This window comes from Lipophrys pholis (genome assembly GCF_963383615.2).
Source record: "Lipophrys pholis genome assembly, chromosome: 22".
Lineage (NCBI taxonomy): Eukaryota > Metazoa > Chordata > Actinopteri > Blenniiformes > Blenniidae > Lipophrys > Lipophrys pholis.
This window is the reverse complement of record NC_137644.1, coordinates 7009180-7028313: the sequence shown is the minus strand read 5'-3', so window position 1 is coordinate 7028313 and position 19134 is coordinate 7009180. Positions and strand designations below refer to the sequence as shown.

General features: G+C 42.0%; 1 protein-coding gene across 1 annotated transcript in view; it reads left to right on the top strand.

Moving 5' to 3' along the window:
- The first annotated feature begins 225 nt into the window (after window positions 1-225).
- The window catches only part of LOC308126930 (liprin-beta-1-like), a 30048-nt gene continuing 11139 nt past the window's right edge, over window positions 226-19134 (top strand). The window contains exons 1-6 of the mRNA XM_080491628.1: window positions 226-365; window positions 11706-11785; window positions 14549-14754; window positions 17424-17504; window positions 18093-18206; window positions 18294-18404. Coding sequence (XP_080347754.1) covers window positions 11722-11785; window positions 14549-14754; window positions 17424-17504; window positions 18093-18206; window positions 18294-18404 — 576 coding nt within the window. The 5' untranslated portion in view covers window positions 226-365; window positions 11706-11721. The remainder of the gene's footprint in view (window positions 366-11705; window positions 11786-14548; window positions 14755-17423; window positions 17505-18092; window positions 18207-18293; window positions 18405-19134) is intronic.

Below are 19134 nucleotides of genomic sequence, written 5' to 3'. Positions count from 1 at the left end.
CCCTGTTGGTGATCGTCAGCTTGATGTCATCAGTCAGCTCCTCTGGGAGCTTTTACTTTATTACGGGACTTCACGGGTCTTCCTGGTTTCTGACCGTCAGCTTGACGCCACCACTCGCTTCCTCTGGAAACGTTTACTCTGAAGCTTTACTTCCGGTCTGTCCGTGCTGCGGACCGGTAACTTGACGTCACCCTCCTCGTCCTCGCGCCGGCGGACAGTAACTTCACTTCACTTCAGATTGAATGGAGAGCAGACCTACAAACATGAAGCTCCGCTTAACAAACTGCTTAAAGTGTTCGGAGTAAAACCCAGAGGAGGCAGCGAGGACCCGGCTTCAGCTAAACACTCCCTTCTGCTCGGAAACTGTAAGTTTTCTCAAGTTTTTTTTATTTTTTTTAATCGAGTTTTGGTGTAAATGTTTGTTGGTCTGTTTCCCTCCGCCGCTTTTCCCCCAATGACAATTATCATCGTGAATAAAATACTGGTTGTTTTCTGTTTAATTTGATAGACTTTAACCAAATTAACCAAATATAACTGGTTTCTCTTAGCTGAGACTTCTTCTGAATATTAACTGAATTAAAAAAAACTATATATAATTCTTCTTCACTCTATAAGTTTATTCACCACACAAACTTAAACAGCTGTTGGTTTTCTTCTAATTGAAGATTTAGTTAATTTGTAAAGTTTTCTATGAAGTTAAATATCATTTAACAATCCTTCATGTTTGTAGTTTACGTACAAATCACAAATTTACAAATAAAGTTTAAAAAAATCACAAAAAGAGGTAGAATAAACCGTAATTTGAGATTTTCTAATCAATTTAATTATATTTTATTTTCTAGGTCTCTATGTTAAATCAAAGCAGACGTTTTCTCTCACATGCCGCACATTAAAAGTGATTATTCTTGGTAAAATGCCAGACCTTTTCTGTGTTTTTCACATATTATGGACAGCTGTTGGGACCCATTGGGTTACCCTAATGCAGAGGTGTCACATATACGGCCCGGGGGCCAAAACCGGCCCACAAGAGGCTCCAATCCGGCCCCCAAACCACCAAGCAGATGGTAAATATTCCAAAGAAAACATTGATTGAACAACAGAACACTGAGATCCGAGCTGAGATATCGGCGATGTTTCCATGAAAGTTCTCCAAGTATCCTCAAAGCCATGAGTTTGTAAAAATACCCCATAATGCAACAGCTATAGCAAAAGTTTTTGGAACATTGCACCAGACGGTTTCATTAAAATTGACTTTATGTTGACAATGTAGTAATTTTAAGTCATAATTATTTGTTTGCTGTGAAAATAGGTCAACTGTGCTGCAGCACAACAAAACTTTAAAGTTTAAATTTAAAGGAAGCACTATGTTACTGGCCAGTCGGGCTGATCTACAAACCTTCAGGTCATAAGTGTGTCGTCCCATATGCCCGCACTGATGTTAGTACTGCGAGCTAAGAAGTTTTTCAAATGAGAAAACTGCAATTAAATCAGTTTCTTCATTTTGGAAATCGAAGTGCAATCATGACAAATTAATACACTAATGTTAATGCTACCTTAAAAAAACGAGTCGATAGTCTCATGACTTCGATATCAGCAACGCCACAGGCGTCACAATATGATCTTGATTTGATCTCTTGTCGTGGTTTGACTGCAAATCACCAAGAAACTGATAAATTGACTCTGAATTGGATAATATTTCACTCCGTGTATTTATTTATTTCATTGTTATGATTTTTTTTATAAGAACTAAAAAAAACCCAAATTGGACCCCTTCCCCCTCTCGGGGGTTTCCTCCACCAAAGAGGGGGGGGGGGGGACCGGCTTACTTTCTGCATCACATGCCCATAAATGTGCACACAAACTCATGATTCCACGACCTCGCACTCGGTGTGGCGCCCAACATCCTTCAGGGGAGAAAAACTATCGGCAGAGACAAAGTTTGGTCTTTGGATCTGCTCCGTGTGCTTTAATGAACTCTGCTGTGTTTGCTCATGGAGGAGAAACCTCAGGCAGCCTACGCTCTACCTGTGGTGGTCGTGATGATGATGATGATGATGATGATGATGTCTCGGCTTCCAGGCAGCCAGCTGAAAGCATAACAAAGGATTTTCTTTCTTTCCCTCTCCTGTCTGTAACCATATTTGTATCCCGGCTGTGCTCGCGTGGCTCTCGCTCGGAGAAATCCTTATTTGCCATATTTGCTCGTCCAGCGGTCGCTCTGCCGTCACGAACCACAGTTTGACCACCCGGCGGAGGGGTTTCAAGAAGACGGATAAACTGAATTAATCTCCTGGCAGCCTTCACCTTGTGGAATCTGTTTGTCCGTTCTTGGCTCGAGGTCGTGTTTTATTCAGACTCGGCATTAAATTAGATTAAATGGTGTCGTCGTCCCCCCCCCCCCCCCCACACACACACACACACACACACACACACACACACAACAAGTCTTCAGTTTCTGAACTTCACTTTTCTTCGCGGCCACGTGTCCAGAAATTGTACGAATGTTTTCTTTGACGTTTGCGTTCTTTTCATTCCTCTATTGAAAGAAGGGAGGAGGTGGAACTTTCAGAACTTCAAGGTTTCTTGATTTACTGATATATTAGTTTGTTGACGTGCTCCTGAAATTGATTCAAGATAACCAAATTACAATAATCTGGCTCACATGGTCAGAAATGAATTCCCTCTGATGATCCAGTTTCCCTCATGATGTCCAAGAAACACATCTGGGAGGTTTTAGATACCCATGTGCCAAAACATACTCATAATATTAATTCTTTATTGAGTCAATTCAGCTCAAGCATTTTTCTTTTCTTTATAAAACTTCTATATATAATGTAACATTTTCCCTTTATTTTGAGTTTAGGGAGGAGTTTAGGTTGTTTATATTTTATTTTCTGTCTAACTTTTCTTTAAACTGAATCTTTACATCCATCCATCAACCCTGCAATCTTTCTATTCATCCATTGCCTGTCGAGGTACCTGTCGTGGTCTGTCACTATGTTATTGGGTATTTAGCCAATTATACAGCTAGTTTTATCTATCCGACCTTCTAGTTATCTGTTCTAACTATCTTTTGATAACTTTCTGATTGTAGTTTACATTGGTGAAATATTTAGTTTGTCTTAATTGTCACAAAGAAAATCATATTCGATACCAAAGCCCTTGAAAGGAGGAATTAAAATGAAAACTTTTACACCTTCATCCACTTCCTGGGTCTTTTTATATCATCAGAAAGTCTTGATTATCGTCCAGTTAAAGCCAAAATGTTAAAACTCATATCATTCATAACCGATAAAGAAAGAGGGCTCACTGTGTTGTGAGGACTGAACTTGTCCAGCGGTGCTGCAGTGCCGGTGCTTCACTGGAAAATGGCAGTTTGTGAGAAACAGGATGACATTTTTCCAGAATGTGCCAGGAAACGCTTCCTGACAGCAGTTGAGTGAAGGTCTTCCTGAGTGAAGGGATGCTTCAGTTTCCATCGTCCGTCTGAGTTTCACTGGACTTCCTCCTGTGAATGCAGCGTTTCTTGGCTCGCTGGGACCTCTTACTCATTCCCTCCAGCACCCTTTCTTTATTTTTCCCCCACTCCAATGTGATGTATTCGTGGAAAAAAAAGAAAGAAAAGTGCAATAACTTGGGATCGGTGTCGCGTTGCCACCACGTTAGTCGGAAAGACAAAGATCTTGTTTGTGCGGCGTGTCAGCGCGAAATAAAGTCAAGTTTAAAGTCTGCCCCGACGTTTCTGTCAAACAAGTTGACCTCTGAAAGTCCAGCGGGGGAAAAGGTAAACAGAGGGCGGGAGTAGGACTGCAGCCAGAACAGGACTCACGTCCATGAGACAGCGTCACGTTACCTCCCCGAGCTCCACTGTAACTGTGATATTTAGAGTAAAGATGAAATTGTCAGTGAGTTCTAGATGCAGTTATACAAACTGGACTGCCTCCTACTGAGAGGAGTTTCTAGGATCAACATGAGGATCTGATCCAGTCAAACACATTTTAGTTCAGAGGCCACAAACAGCCCAATTTCATCAATAATGGCTCCGAGCGGTCAGACTAACGACAGAACTTTTACATGTAATTTCAACTTAAAGCACCTCTCCATGGTATATCCGATCAACTTACCTATGTAGTGACTTAAAGAGGCGGAAGACACTTAAGATTTTTTGTAAATTCTCCGCTAGATAACTGGTTTGGATGTAAAAGGTGAGATTATTCCTGTGGATTAATGCAAAGTTCAGACTGGCGGAGACCACTAGAACACTAAAGAATAATTAGTTTAACTTGACCACTTATATCTCGTGATCGCAGTCTTTCGCGTCGCTCGTAGACACCCTTCCATTAAAGCTTAAGACAAAGCTTTTGCTTGTTTTCACACTTCTTTTCTACTGCAGTTTTCACAAACTACTAATTGCGTCGCTGCACCACAACTCAAACTGCCTCTGTTTCTCCAGTCAGTCACCGTGAAATTCACATCTGCCCCACAGCTGGAAGTAGGTTATTGGAGCACGAGGCACCGGTGAAGGGGGGGGTGTGTGTGTGTGTGTGTGTGTGTGTGTGTGTGTGTGTGTGTGTGTGTGTGTGTGTATAGTACAGAGGCCGATCATTCAGCGTATGGTCAAGTAATCCCAGTGTATTTTCCTTTTGGGATGCAGAGTCCCTCCCCCTCCATATCGCCTTCATTCCATCTGGTTGATGTTAAAACCTCCACTCAGCATTTCACAAGGCTGGTTCCAATAAACCTGAATTTCTACTTGTGAATGAATGAACCTGACGGGGATTCCCGTTGGAAGAGGTTTCTTTGGATGTCGGGATGTTTGTAATGTGGTTTTGTGTCATTAGCTTACACAAAACCAGACTAACTTACAGACTAGGAAGATCGAGATATTGGTGTGAACCACCAGTCCATCTTTTACTGAGCACATGCTTTCAATTAATAGAATTTCCAGAAGTAAAGTAAAACTTTCCTCTCTTTTCTGAGTGACCTAAGACTATCAAATCAGGAATTCTGTCCGTTTGGCAGAAGTGTGTAATCCATTTGCTGTGAAGCAGTAAAACTGCTTCAAAGTAATTTACCATATTTTCTTTAGGGAAAGTTTCATCTGATAGTTGTTTGATTGTAGCTGCTGAAAAGTCGAGGAGCTTCCTGGTCAGACTCTTCAATTTCTTTTTTAATTTATAAAAATAAAAAAGCCAGGATGAGACTCTTCTTCTGTGAAGTCGCACTATTGTGAATTATTCAATGGTTCAATTCTTTTCAGCATGGATGTTACCTTCACAGTCAACTATGCCATAGGTACACATGCAACCTCAAACCGTCACAGATCTTCAGTCCTCAGGTCACCTGATTCTTTCCTCCCCCAATATAATCTGAAATAGTGACTCATCGGACCTGCAGTGGCCGGTTGTACTACATCTGTATTCATGGGTTCTTCAGAAGTGGGAGTATCAAAGCCTCAATAAGTCACAGAACAAACTTATTCAAGTGTGGTGATGCTTGTTTGCGTGTACCCGATCCGGTATGCGTTTGATCCGTCCCTCTGGTCGACTGTAATCGGTTTGAGTCCCCCGGTTGGTATTTCAGAGTTTTCGCTCCATTTTGTTGGACTTGGTTGCGCTTTCTTTCTTTCGTTTCAGCATTTTGATACAGTAATGAATACGTGAGTAAATACCTCAACTGTTGTTTTTCCATTTTCCCAACCTTTTCAACTTTACTTCCCACCTGTTGACAGTCTTGTGACCATCTCCGGGTTGTAACAGACCATTGATCAGTTTTGAAGTTTTCCCTCAGGCTTAGATTATATTCACATGTAGCGGTCGATCTGGATAGCATTGCTCACAGTGAACTGTGTTCACAGACGATTCCCGGAAGTGTTTCATAGCCCAAGCAATGGTCTCTAACACAGAATCATGGTAGTTTCTAACTCGGTGCTGCCCAAAGGTCCCGTTAACACGACAACGTGAAACAATTGAAAATGCGTTGATTTTGCATCGTTCGTTTAAGAAAAGTTTAGCGTTTACACGGCCACCCAAAATGCAATGAAAGTTTTGCATTTTCACTTGGAAATGTTGTCGTATATACAAAACCGAATTTGACATTAAAGTGCAGTTTATGGTCCAATGTTTAGACGTAGATTTTCACATATTGGTGAACCTCTTCTGTCTGAAATACTCTTCTAGTCCTAAATTATCTTACTGACCTGGTAGCTAATTGGTTAAAATAGGCTCTCGCATTGTAATTTTCTTAAAGTTAAATAACTCTCTAAAACTGCTGCAAGTTGTTTTTTTTAATTGCAAATGTTCCTTCAAAAACGACTGAATTGTTCTTTCATGAGGGACTGGCTTCGACAAGAAATGGAAGAATACACTCGGGTGTGTTCGTGTGTCTGTATACAGTGGCAGGATGGAGGGTATGTGGAGCAGTCCAAACAAACTACAGTAGAAAACAATGACGCTCTATTTCACCGAGGAATATGATCTTTCAGGCTCGGGCCGTTCGGACAATACGTGTTCGTAGGACGAGTTTGTTGCTTTTCACAGTATTTCTGGAGAATGAAACAATCAGGAGTAGCTTTCGTTGGCTCTTGACCTTCTGTCTGCTCCCGTCGTGGGTCAGTGTCTTTGTCTTGGACAGAGCGTAGACTCTGGAGTTAGTATGACGAGGGTAGAAGGTCAGAGGTCAGCGGGGAGCGGGGAGCTCCGTACCAGGCGCTGCTGGTAAACTTGTGGGAGAGTGAACCTGCTCAGGAATGTGTGCTGTGGGTTGGTCGTCAATCATTATTACTTCGTCAGGACGCTTCCTCTGACTGCTGCAGTGGTGGGCTCTCATCTGGAGACGCTTCTATTCAGGGTTCAGTCGGACACTTTCTTATGAATCGTACGGACATCAGCCGGGCTTCCTAGAGGTTCAGATTAAAGAGTTTGAAGAGGAAACTTAACCAATTTTAATCAGGTAAAATTTGAATTCCATTTTCTGCTGCACATAGAACACAAGATCAATTTAACCAATTTATTTGTTTCTCTCTGATTAGAAATGGTTCCTAATTTCTAACTTGCCAATGTTGAAATGAAATAGTTAAAAAAGAATAAAGTTCTCATGAATCTCCAAATGCCAAATCTGAAGTGGGTTTTATCACAAGACAGCAGCTTCAACTACGATAACAAACCGTGACTTAAATTCATCCTGCTTGATTCTACTTCCTGGATTAAACTTGAACTAATAAAAACCTGCGTGAAAGACAAAGAACGCTGGAGGAGGTCAAGGGGATATTTCTGAACCCTTTGTTCTGATGCCCTGGAGTGAAGTCTGTTTGTTCGCATCAGTAGATTTGATTTTAGGACATAAAGTACTTCCACAGATTCCCTACTTGTTTTTCTTTCTGAAGCATCTTTTGAAAAGACGCTGTGTAATAAGTGGTGTCACGCTAACTGTTCTTTGTAGGTTCATCAGTTTACTGTTTTTTTTCTTAAGTCACAGCATGAGAAGATATCAACACAAGATCAGATTACGAAGCGGAGTGTTGGTGATGTCGGAGTCATAAGATGATCAAGTGGTTTGTTTTTAGCCTAGCATTGGCTTGGTGATTTCTCGTAATTGTACTTTGACTTCGTAAACAATGAAACTGATTAAATTACTGAACAAAACTCGTCATCACACAGTCTCTCTGAGCTTCGTTTTCTCATTTGCAAAACGTCTTGGCTGGCCGTGCTAACGTCTGTGTTCGCACATAGGACACACAAAGTTTGTCTACACCAGGCGTCAAACAGATTTTAGTTCACATGCAGTCCAAGTTCAGCCCTAGTGGGGCCAAACGGTAAAATAATGCCCCTATAACCTTTGAAATTAAACTTTAAAGTATTTGTGTTGTTGTAACGCAATGATGAAAATGTCTTTATTTTTGCAAAAAATGACAAATTACTACAGAAAATGGTGAGAATCTTAACATTAAGCCAATTTTAATGAAACTTTCTTGTGCAAAATACAGTGAAATGTCCAAAGAACCTCTCCTATAGCTGTTGCATAATGGGTGTTTTTACAAACTCAGCCTGACAACATAGCTTTGAGGCAGCATCACCAATATCTCCGCTCGGGTCTTGGTGTTGTTTTGTTTCCCCGATTCTCAAGACATTTGTTTTCTAAAAAAGTCAGTGTTTTCTTGAACTTTTTGCCATTTTCTTGGTGCTTTGGCCAGATTGGAGCCTCTTGCTTGCTGGTTTTGGCCCATGGGCCTTATGTTGGACACCCCCTGTTCTACACAGCTGACCAAACATTGCCCCCCCCCCGACCCCCACCACACTGGGTGAGAATGGTAATTTTCTATCAAATCATGAGAATACCTGCAGAGGAAAGCATGCTGGTGGTAGGATGTGTCTCTCTGCTCCTCTTCCACCCTCAAGCTTCAGAAAAAGTTCATAATTTCACCATAAATCTTTTTTTTCTCTCCCTGACAAGCACATTTTAGTCAGGAATATTTTTGTGTGACCAGAATCAGTGTTAAAGATGAAGTTAATGTATTACCGCTGGCAGACTGACGGCACGTGATGCTTTGCTGGAGACTCAAACCTTCTGTGGAGTGTTTAGATGAAGCACTTAAGGCTCCTTGTTTTACCAGCCCACAGAACACATACTGAGGTTTAATTGCTCTCCTAATGCTCATTTCTTACCCTTCTGGGTGTGACACTGTGACCCCAGAGAGGCAGGAAATGAAGCTGGTTGGTCCTGAGAAGTGGGAACAAGCAGCGGCTCTGTTTTAATGTTGTTAGTATTGGACTCCAGCTTGTCTGTCCACACTGTGCACCTTCTGTTTTCCCTCAAATCAGATTTGGTTTGAAGCGATAGAGTGACGCAGACATGTGATGTGTGTTTGAATCCAGCGGTCATGGGGGTACTATCAACTTTGTTATGGAAGTTTGGGATGCCGAGCATGCCACGGCTGCGAGGCGCTGAGACCCCTGGGAGAATAGTGCTATTATTGCAAATCGGAGCCCCTGTGACTACCCGGGCACCGGAAATGAGACTTTCTGGATAATAAGGCCTAAAGACTTGATTTTTCAGGACTGCAGGGTTAATTTGATGCAGCAGTCATTTGAAAACGAAGAAAGAGATGTTGTGTTGTAATAGGATCGGTGATTACTCTGTTTTGTGTTTCTCTGACTGGAAATGTAAATGGTTGCTGCACATGAAGTGCCCGAGGCAGTGATCGTGGGCCGAGAGGAGGAGAGGAAGTCTGCATGAGGAATATTTAGAGAAGATTCTGAGTAGAGCGCTTTCTATACGTCCCTGGTCTCTATACCGTTTTTGTTTTCCTGTCTTAACTACTTGTTGAAATACCATTTGAACAATTTGCCATCTTTGGTACTGCAAATAAAAAGTAACTCATCACCTGGGAAAAGTACTTTTCTGACCATTAATTCGGCCCGTTATAATATTGTGCTCACTTTTATATTATTGTAGTGTTGTTGTGACACTTCATACCCGTTTGGTCTGTTTCTAGAAGCTTCCAAGAAACAAACGCTGTGAAGCACCACGGGAGTCGTGGGGAAGTGATGAGATTATAAAGGGATGAAAGAGATGCAGGAGTTTTTGAGAAGCGGCTATGTGACAATCTGCGAATGATATTCACCGTCAACATGCCTCATGGTGTCGCACGACGTTTCCCTTTTGCATTTTTATTTTTGAAAAATTTCGCGTTCACACAACAACGTCTCAAAAGATGTCCGTTTTCCAAAAAGTTATGTTTTCACTTGAAAACCTTGTTGTGTAAACGGGGCCTAAATTTTTATGGATTAATCTTAGGCTCCGTTCACACTGCTGGTGTGGATGCTCAATTCCAATTTCTTTGTGTGATCGTTCACACTACAGTTTAAATGCGACCTCCATCAGACTGTAGTGTGAACGTGACCCGCATGTGTACGCTCTTTACAGAAGTAAATATGGACTGAGATTCACCGTCACCTGTCACCTGTTTCCATCATGTCAGTTTCTTCCATTTGTTTTTCCTTGCACATTTTGGTGGAGTCGCTTCCCCCGGCGCTGATTTCTGACGTCAGTCTCACGCCAACGACGTGGAAGTTGCATACATGCGACTTGACCGTTCAGACAGCGGTCGCATTGAAGGACATCAGATACAAATCAGATTGACGTATGATGAAGGGGTGGGTCGGGTGTGCGAAAATCGGAATTGCAACGTTCACACTGTCAAAAAATCACAATTGTGTGGCGTTTGTTGATGGATGTTAGGCTTCCTTCACACTGCAGGCAAAGTATTTAATCTATAATCTGTTATAACTCCTTGATAGAGACAGACTTATGAACTGCTTTCAAAATAAGCAGCAACAAAACGGCAGAGATAAACAGTTAGTAGGAGGAACATTCTGAGTCACCATAACATTGAGGAAACTTCTCAGCCCTCCGACTATACGATGAGCAACGTCTGAAGCCTTTGGATTTCTCTGTTGCTTACAGAGGCCTTCATCATCTCGGGGGAAACGTCACAACAATGAGGCAGACGCAGTCGGCCTCATCCCTCTTTGTGTCTTTTCCGCATAAACAGTTCACCGTCCCATTGTTTAATGTTGTCACGAGCACTATTCTGTCTGCCAGGTTCTTGCAGTTAAGTCAAATAGTCTCTTTACTGCTCCCACTGTTAGCTGAAGAAGTTATTATCTCATGGTGGAGGCGCATCTCCTATTATATAACTAATCCCGTCTTCCTGAAAGAACCTAATGAAAACAGCATTGGCTTCTATCTAGAGTTCTTTTTATGCATTAGCAGTTTAAATAAATGTGACATGCGGACTCGCTCTTGGCGTGTTGGTCGGTTGTTTTCTCACGCTGTCATGTCGTTGACAAGAATTAGACACTCGGATGAATATTCTCGATCGGAAAAATAAAGTAAGCAACTGACATCCTACACCGACGAGAAACGAATAACTGACTATTAACCGTGACAAAAGGCAGGAAAATTGCATCTGAACCACCTGCTGACCCGGTGCTGAATAATAGGTTTTTCGCTGGATAGCGTTTCAATTGAATATTGATGATTGGATCTATTAGGATTTGGTAAATGTGCACCAAACGTATTTCGTACCATGATATGGAGAAGTACAGTAGATCCCCATGTGAAATGTTTAGTAAATCTGTGCAAAGAGCCCCGAGAGGTTTCCTAGACACTGCTAGGGGTAACAAGCATTTGCAGTGTGAAAGAGCAAAACATCACCTGGTGTAAATTTACCCTGGTGGCACTGGGTAGAGGCAATCCCAGAGTGATGTCGATTTGACCTTTATTTTTGCAAACACAAACTTAAAAAGGTTCTCTCAGCCTAAAAACTCCCCGGATTAAGACATTTCTAGAGTTCTACATCAATGAACTGAAGGAGCCTGAGGAGCTTGTTTTGTTAATCTGACAAACCTCTTCTGGGAGTTTCTATTCGATTTAACAAATTGAGTTTTCACTGTTTCCATGATTGAATTTAGCTGCACTAATTGGAACACTTCATTTACATTTAAATGTTGGAAGACAGCCACTCTTCTGCAGAAGGCTAGATTGGGATTTGTTTGTGAATTCAGAAATATGAGCTGGGTTTTTCTCGGAAATTGAGTTATTGTGGAGTTTCAATGACGACGCTCTGGTCTTCATAGATTCTTTTTTTTTTCTCTTTTCACTCTGTGCCATCTCTCTCATCATCTTCTTCTTTTCTCTTTCAGACTCATTGAGCTCAAAATGATGTCAGACGCCAGCGAGATGTTGGCAGCAGCCTTGGAGCAAATGGACGGGATCATAGCAGGTAACCACACTGAACGCTCGGAGTTGAAGACCTGGCCGTAGCACTTCTTTAAGTGGGCCTGGCATGCTATGGGGGCTCGTCACATCTGGAAAGCATCAGCTCACGAGCTGGACGACGGCACAACGTGTCCTTCTGCCACTCCTACCTGCAGTTTAATGCGATCCTGCTGAATATGCAAAGCCTGGAGCAGAGCTGAGAGCGTGCTCTGCCCTCTTTCTGGCACAAGGAATTAAAGAAAGTTTCCATTGTCCCCGCAGTGACGGAAACTAATGATTATTCAAGCTCTGCGAGTCTGGAAAACGCTCGCGCTCTGGCTGCTCTCTGTATACTTGTGCCGCTGCAGATGAGTTTTGGAGACCCTACTTTTCCGCTGATGTGTGTAATTATAGCACTGACCTTTCCAATAGGAACAAGGCCTCTGATCACATGACCCCCCCCCCCCCCCCCCCACTCCTCCTCCTCCTCATTTCCCACTGCTTCCGCAGAAACCGCAGCCATAAACAAGTCCCACTCTCCCACTTCTGTGGGGAAGCCATGACTGTTTGGATATTTATTTATTTATTTAACTCCCTCCTTTGTTAACGTTTGACATCTTCATTACGGCTGACATTTAAGACAGATGGTGCAGAATCGGCGGCAACGCATCCGTCACAGTCGGCATGCAGCTGCTGGAATATGTTTTTTACAAAGAGGAACACATTTAATTGCCATCATTTGGGTAAATTGTGTTCTCAAATCTTTGTGCATCTTAATGCAGAGAGGGTAGAGAACTTAAATGTGACACAGTGGAATTAAATGTACATGAAGAAACAGGAAACACTCTTAGGGCTTGTTTATATGGGCTAAGAGAAGGTAAAGTGGTTTCTAATACGAATACTTTATTAAATACGATAACAAATGTCATTAATAAGCAATTGTAGCCATCTACAATACCTCGTAGTGGAAATCCAGATTTGAACAGAAAACCAGTCAATCACGGGCCAAACACACTCACAGTCATACCTTTAGGCTCTTTGGAGCGAAGTGGCCAGATAACCTCAAAAGCATGTTTCTGGACTGCCGGAGGAAAACCAGAGTGCCCAGAGGAAACCCACACTGAGAGGGGGCAAACTGCACACAAAGGGCCACACGGGACTCGAACCAGGGAAACGCTCTAACCCCCCGGCCACGATGGAGTAAAGGATTTACTGATTCAATGTGACACCAAAAATCTCCAGGACCTTCCCGATAAACACAAGACAAACTTACAAGATTGATCTTTTACGCCATTTCCTTTTGAAATCGTTGCTATACTCACACAGAAGATCTTGAGAGTAACCGGGCGAAGAGGAGGGATGACCGAGTTGGTATGAGCCCTAAAGTTTTTAATACTTTCAATACTACTAGGTTCAGAGGTCATCCTGGACCTTGTGCTCGTCGTCGGTGTTTCATTTGGAGCAGTTCCAGTGTTCCTGATCTTTCTGAAAACGCACTGTGCTGTGCGCTCACTGTGATTGCCAAGCCAATTGTTTGGCCCTAACCAACATGGTCTTTGTGTCTCATATCCATTCATTGTCGGTTCTGGCTCCTTGTGACTTCTTTCTCATCCTCCAAGATGAAGTTCCGTTTTGACTTTCAGGAAGAAACCCAACATGGATCGCCAATGATGCTTGAGAAAAAGTTGATTCCAAAAAGCATAAGAAGCATTGCAGGTGCACTCGGAGTATTGCAGCATGACATAATTTTTGTTCAGCTAAAAGAGCAGGTCACCTTCCAATCCCAGGGTTGTTGGTTCGATCCCTCCTCTCCCCCCCGTCCTGAGTTTAAAGACACTGAACCCCAAGATGACAGATGTTTTTGATCGTACCGGCATAAGATTGTCTTTATTTCACAAGCTGCTTCTGTTAGTTTTTCCACACATAAAATATATGGAAGGGGTTTAATTTTGCATCGGAGAGAATAAATCAGTGGAAACGTTGGAAAAACCTCCAGAATGTGCTACTCCTGCAGCGCCTGCTTTTATCGGTGTTCACATGCATTGAAATCCCAGCTGGAGTCGCACTGTACAGTACGTACTAAAATGACTCCAGAGTAACGCTCAAATTGTCGGTACTGACTGATGGATTACTAGCAGTAAATATTAGCAGTAAATACTTCTGCATTTGCAGCCTGCGAATAAAATATATCAGCCGCTAAGAGCAAACCTGCAGCATCGCTCACATGCTGACGCCAGGAGGCATCTGATGTACAGATAGGATGTACTTTGCACACAAATATGTTCTGTGCAGGAATGTACATACCTGCCGCATATTTTAACCTCTATGTGGATTCTCTTAGATAACTTCTTTTTAACACATTTATTTTTACTTTGCGTCAAGCCAACACATGGCGTTTCGTAGCTTTTGTGTTAATAGACATTTGTTGCAGCTCATTTTTCTCATCAGCTAAAAATTTTTAAAAAAAAGAAGAGTTTAAAATGTGGCACCGTGTTCTCAGATTTAAAGTATTTATTGGAGGTTTAAGTGGAAATAAAATCCTGCAGGATGTTGATCAGGATTACAGCGCCTCTGGGTAAATGATGTCAGATTAACCTGATTGAACAAATGGTTGAGTTCAATGTTCTCCAGTGCCATTTTCTCCTGACGCAGCACACGTGCAACCTTGGCTTCATTTTCTAGTGAACATACGTAGAGTCTGTGCTGCTTTTGTCCGAGGACATCTCTTTATTTCCCGCTGCTGCGGCGATGTGGACTGTCCTGACTGATCACACTGTCCTTCCTCCAGGCTCCAAGGCCATGGACTACTCCAACGGTCTGTTTGACTGTCAGTCTCCCACCTCGCCCTTTCTGGGGGGGCTTCGGGTGCTGCACCTCCTGGAGGACCTGCGAGCGGCGCTGGAGCTCATGGACAACGAGGAAAGGGACAACCTACGCTGCCAGATCCCCGACTCCACCGCCGAGGGGCTGGCCGAGTGGCTCCATGGACGGATGGTAAGAAGGCTGGTCCGGGCGTTGAAATGAGACTGTGTGTGTGTTTGGATCGTTCCACATCTGATGAATTGTGTTTATCTTCTGTTCTCACACTAAGACTTGGCAGTTTATGTGTTCTTGTCACTCTTGGAAGAGCCGGAGTTGGTACTTGAGATTGGAGCAATTCTAACCTTTAAAAGATAAATTCCTTCGGATCTATTTCCCGACTTCATACTTGCTGCTTTAGCTTCTGTTTCTCTCAACCCTCTCCTCCCTAGACGTCCACGTTTCATCCAAGATGCTCGAGCTTCCGATAGGCGACTGACAACATGTGGCACAAACTGCTGATGCTCATTAAAAAACAATCTGTGAAGGCCTGTTACAATTCAATCAAACCTTCTAGAACCTTTGCTGAGTGAAGAGCCCCACCTAAGAAATTTGTGATGAGTGTGGACTACTAAATACTACATTGTGGACTACTAAATACTACATCGTGACTTGGTAAATTGTAGGACTAGTTGAGATTGAACGAACCAAACGCCAAATAATATGTTATGGAAGAAACATACTTATTTAAAAGCACATAATTGAACCAACATAAAGATGTATACAGTATATATACCGTGTATATATATATATATATTAAAAAAAAAATTTACTTCAGAAGCCACATACAGTCCAGTTTCATCTTGAGTGGCTCGACTAGTAAAATATTCCTTTAATAACATTTGAATTTGCACAATGAAAATTTATTTTATCTACAAATTCAATAAATCGATTAAATCCCTAACTTAAGGTTTTAGTAAGCGGCATAACATTAAGAAGTATATTTATATAATAATATGATTTATATAACTTATATTTTTGCATTTTAATCATCTGATTTTCAAAAGTGAATAACCTTTGTCACATTACAAGTTGTTCTTGTAAGAAGCAGTTCAATTGCCAGACAACTTAAGTAAATGCTTTTTTTTTTTTTTTTTTACCACAATCAAATGAATTTTAACCAATATAAACATATAAAACCGTGCAGCCGTGTGTGCTTCCAAATGTTTCTTTGTGCTCCTGAAATATTTAGCTTGCTCGTAAGTGTACAGTCCTGTGATGACAGGATCATTACGCTTTAAGTCTCAAGCCATTTTGTTGTGGAGAAAGAGTCTCTGTTTGCTCTGTGATGCACTGTGAGCTGTCGAGGAAGTCCCCTGACCTCATGGGTGGTTAGTTGGGATCGGCTCCAGCGCCCTGCAACCCCAAACAAGATAAAACTGGGATAGACGATGGATCAATGGTCCGTTGACCAAAACATGTGTGGGGTCAAATAAGGCTCATGAGGTGACCTCGATAAAGAGTAAGATTACAAATCCAACATTAACAAATAAAATGCTGTTGAAATAAGTATTTCTTTTAAAAAATTGACTGTTATTCTTCAGGTTCGGAAAAAACGATGTCATTCATTTAAATAAAGACGTTTTAATGACACATTATTCTCTTATTTTACTCGTCTGACCCACTTCAGTAAATAATTTTAAAAAACGGGGCAAATATCACCTGTTAAAAGTTTTATAACCTCTGTTTTGTTTATTGTTCCTTTAGGAAACTTCATTTCCCATCATGCATCAATACAGTGTAGCCTCAGTTTACCCCCACCCCGTCTTTGTATTTTATATACTACTCTGTATGCATATACAGAGTAGTATATAAACTGTGCGAGTGTGAAAAAGCATTTATGTAGTAATGTGACGTTCCTCTCATATATAAGAGCAGATGTTTTATAAAAGTTCACTAAAAAGTAAAAAAAAAATTGAGTTGCCTGGTTCAAACTTATTGAGCTTTATTGGACCTCAGGTGAGTGTGTTTCAACCTTTTGTGTGTCTGTTCATGTTTGACACTGGAGAAATCCTCTGACATGCAAATGATTAAATGTCCAGGCTGTAGAGTGCAGCAGCTTGTCCATCTGATGTGAGAGGTGTCACTTTTATTTAGTTTTATTTTGCCAGACTTTTGCACTGAACCATGTAGAGTTGTTGGAAAAGAACAAATCTTGTTTATTTATTAGACTTTATTTTCATTGGCTGTATTGAGTTTCAAACGGAGTCGGTCTATTTTACTATCTATTGTTTTACTAAATGTAAAAAAAAAAAAAAAAAATCTCTAATTTACAGCTTGAACCTCTAGATAAGGTTGCATTCGTTGCTTGTGTAAGCCTTCTGCTCTTCATCTCTTCACGGCGCTCTGCTGCCTGCACTGTGACTTTGTTTATTGTAAAAGTGATGTTATGACGTTCGTCGCGGCTGAAGGAGTTTCTATAGGCGTCCTCCTGCAAATAGTTTCCATCATTTCCAACTGCCTCTGACTGAAGCCGCTTGTTTTCTTTTCCTCGTTTTAACTTTCGGTTCGATTTTTTTAAATGACTCTCATGTGAGGAGCCTGTTAACCCTCACACGCTTTTTCCAGAAGCTTCTTGACCTGCGAATTCATTTCTCTTGCATCTGGAGGTTTGTTTGTGTTTTTATCAGCCGTCTTAAGTCAGACTCGTATCTCACTGTGACAGCTGTACAACCCCCTCCTGGTCTCTCACGTCTTCCTAAAAGAGGAAAAAAACCTCGTTATTTAACATATTTTACGAAATGCAATTGTTTGATTCAGACGACAAGGATCAACACATTCAATTTTTTTTTTTCTGTTTCCAGAGCAGCGTCCACAGCTCCGAGTCGGTCTACCAAGAGCGCCTGTCACGTCTGGAGAGTGACAAAGAGTGTCTGATTCTTCAGGTCTGTGAGCAGAACTCTCCATCGCAGCTCCACGACAGCGGAACAATCGCTGAATGGGCCCCGGGAATATTATTGTGTTTTGTTTTATTGTGTTTGCGCCCGTGTAATTATCTCTGTCAAAGAAAATGGGTTTTCAGTTCTTGGTGATTTTGCAGAAATAACCAGCAGATTTAAAGACATTCGTGTAAAAGGATGGAACTCCATGTTATCAGCCGTAGCGTCACCCTTCAGAAAACATTTAGCTTGGTTGTTTTCTTCATTTCCCTGGTGAAAGTGTAGGTGCATACATCTAAAGACTTTGAGCAGCTTTATGAAAAAGTAGTATTGTGTTTAAACTGATGCTTTATTTGATTTGGTTTGTTCGTGAAAAATTAACAAAGCAGCAGTGGCGGTGGATCATATGGTAAAAACACACTTTATGTAGAGTTTTATGACTTTCTTTGCTGTTTTAGCTCATTTCTAAAGGTAATGGAAGCTTTAATGGACAAATATGAGCTGTCGAGGCAAAAGCCTAAGAAAACTAGGATAATCCGATCTTTTTTATTTTTCCTGTAAATTGTGGATGTTTGTTTTCCCTCCGTATTGTAGGTGAGCGTGCTGACCGACCAGGTGGAGGTGCAGGGCGAGAAGATCCGGGACCTTGATAACTGTCTGGAGCGCCACCGGGAGAAACTGAACGCTACAGAGGAGCTTCTTCAGCAGGTAAAGACCTCCGTCGCTTCACCTTCCTCCGCCCGCAGCGGTCACGTCTTCACCGATTTACCAACCTCGTGGTTGTTCCCCTGGTAGGAGCTGTTGAACCGGACCGCGCTGGAGACCCAGAAGTTGGAGCTGATGACGGAGGTATCCAGTCTGAAGCTGAAGCTCACCGCCGTGGAGCGAGATCACAGGGACAGCGAGGTAGACTGTGAAGCTGTGACGATGTGACGTTGTGACGTTGTGGACTTGCACCTGCGGCCTGTTGTCTGTGATGTGTGACTCTGCGTCCTGGCAGCCGGCCCACCATTGTTTCCGAGTCACCGGGGTCGCTGCCTCTCAGCTGGAGGACCCGGAGGTCTGTCACGCGGTGCCAGCTGAACTTCTTTAAAGGTTACAGACGAGGCTTAGACACCCCCCCCCGTGCTCCGGCAGCTGTTTCCTCCCCGAATGCCTCCACCCACCCATAACTCCTCTCTGAGAATCCCACTTTCTAAACTCGCTGAGTGGAATTCACGGTGAAAGATTCAAGAGAGGATGTAGATGTTTCTCTAAAACTGTTTATTTTTCCATCTAGCTTTTATTTAACTTTAAATAAAACCCTGAAGAATAAATAACGTCAGGCCCAACATAAGCAGCCTCGATGTGCTCTGATGTGTTTCTGTAACCTTCAGTGGAAAATCTCCCTTCTGCTCTCAGATCCATCATTCAAGTCGAACCCAGAAGAGGTCCTGCTGGAGATAAACGCTTTTAAACGAATCAATACTTCACATGACAGTTTAGCTGATAAAATGACTCCAGCATCAATAAATCTTGTTGCCATAGAAAGAGCCCATTAAAATGTACTTCTGCAAACAACTGACTCGTATTTAAAAAATCATTAAAAGCTTTTATTTTCTCTTCACTGATAAAACTTTCCTGTTGCTGAATTTGA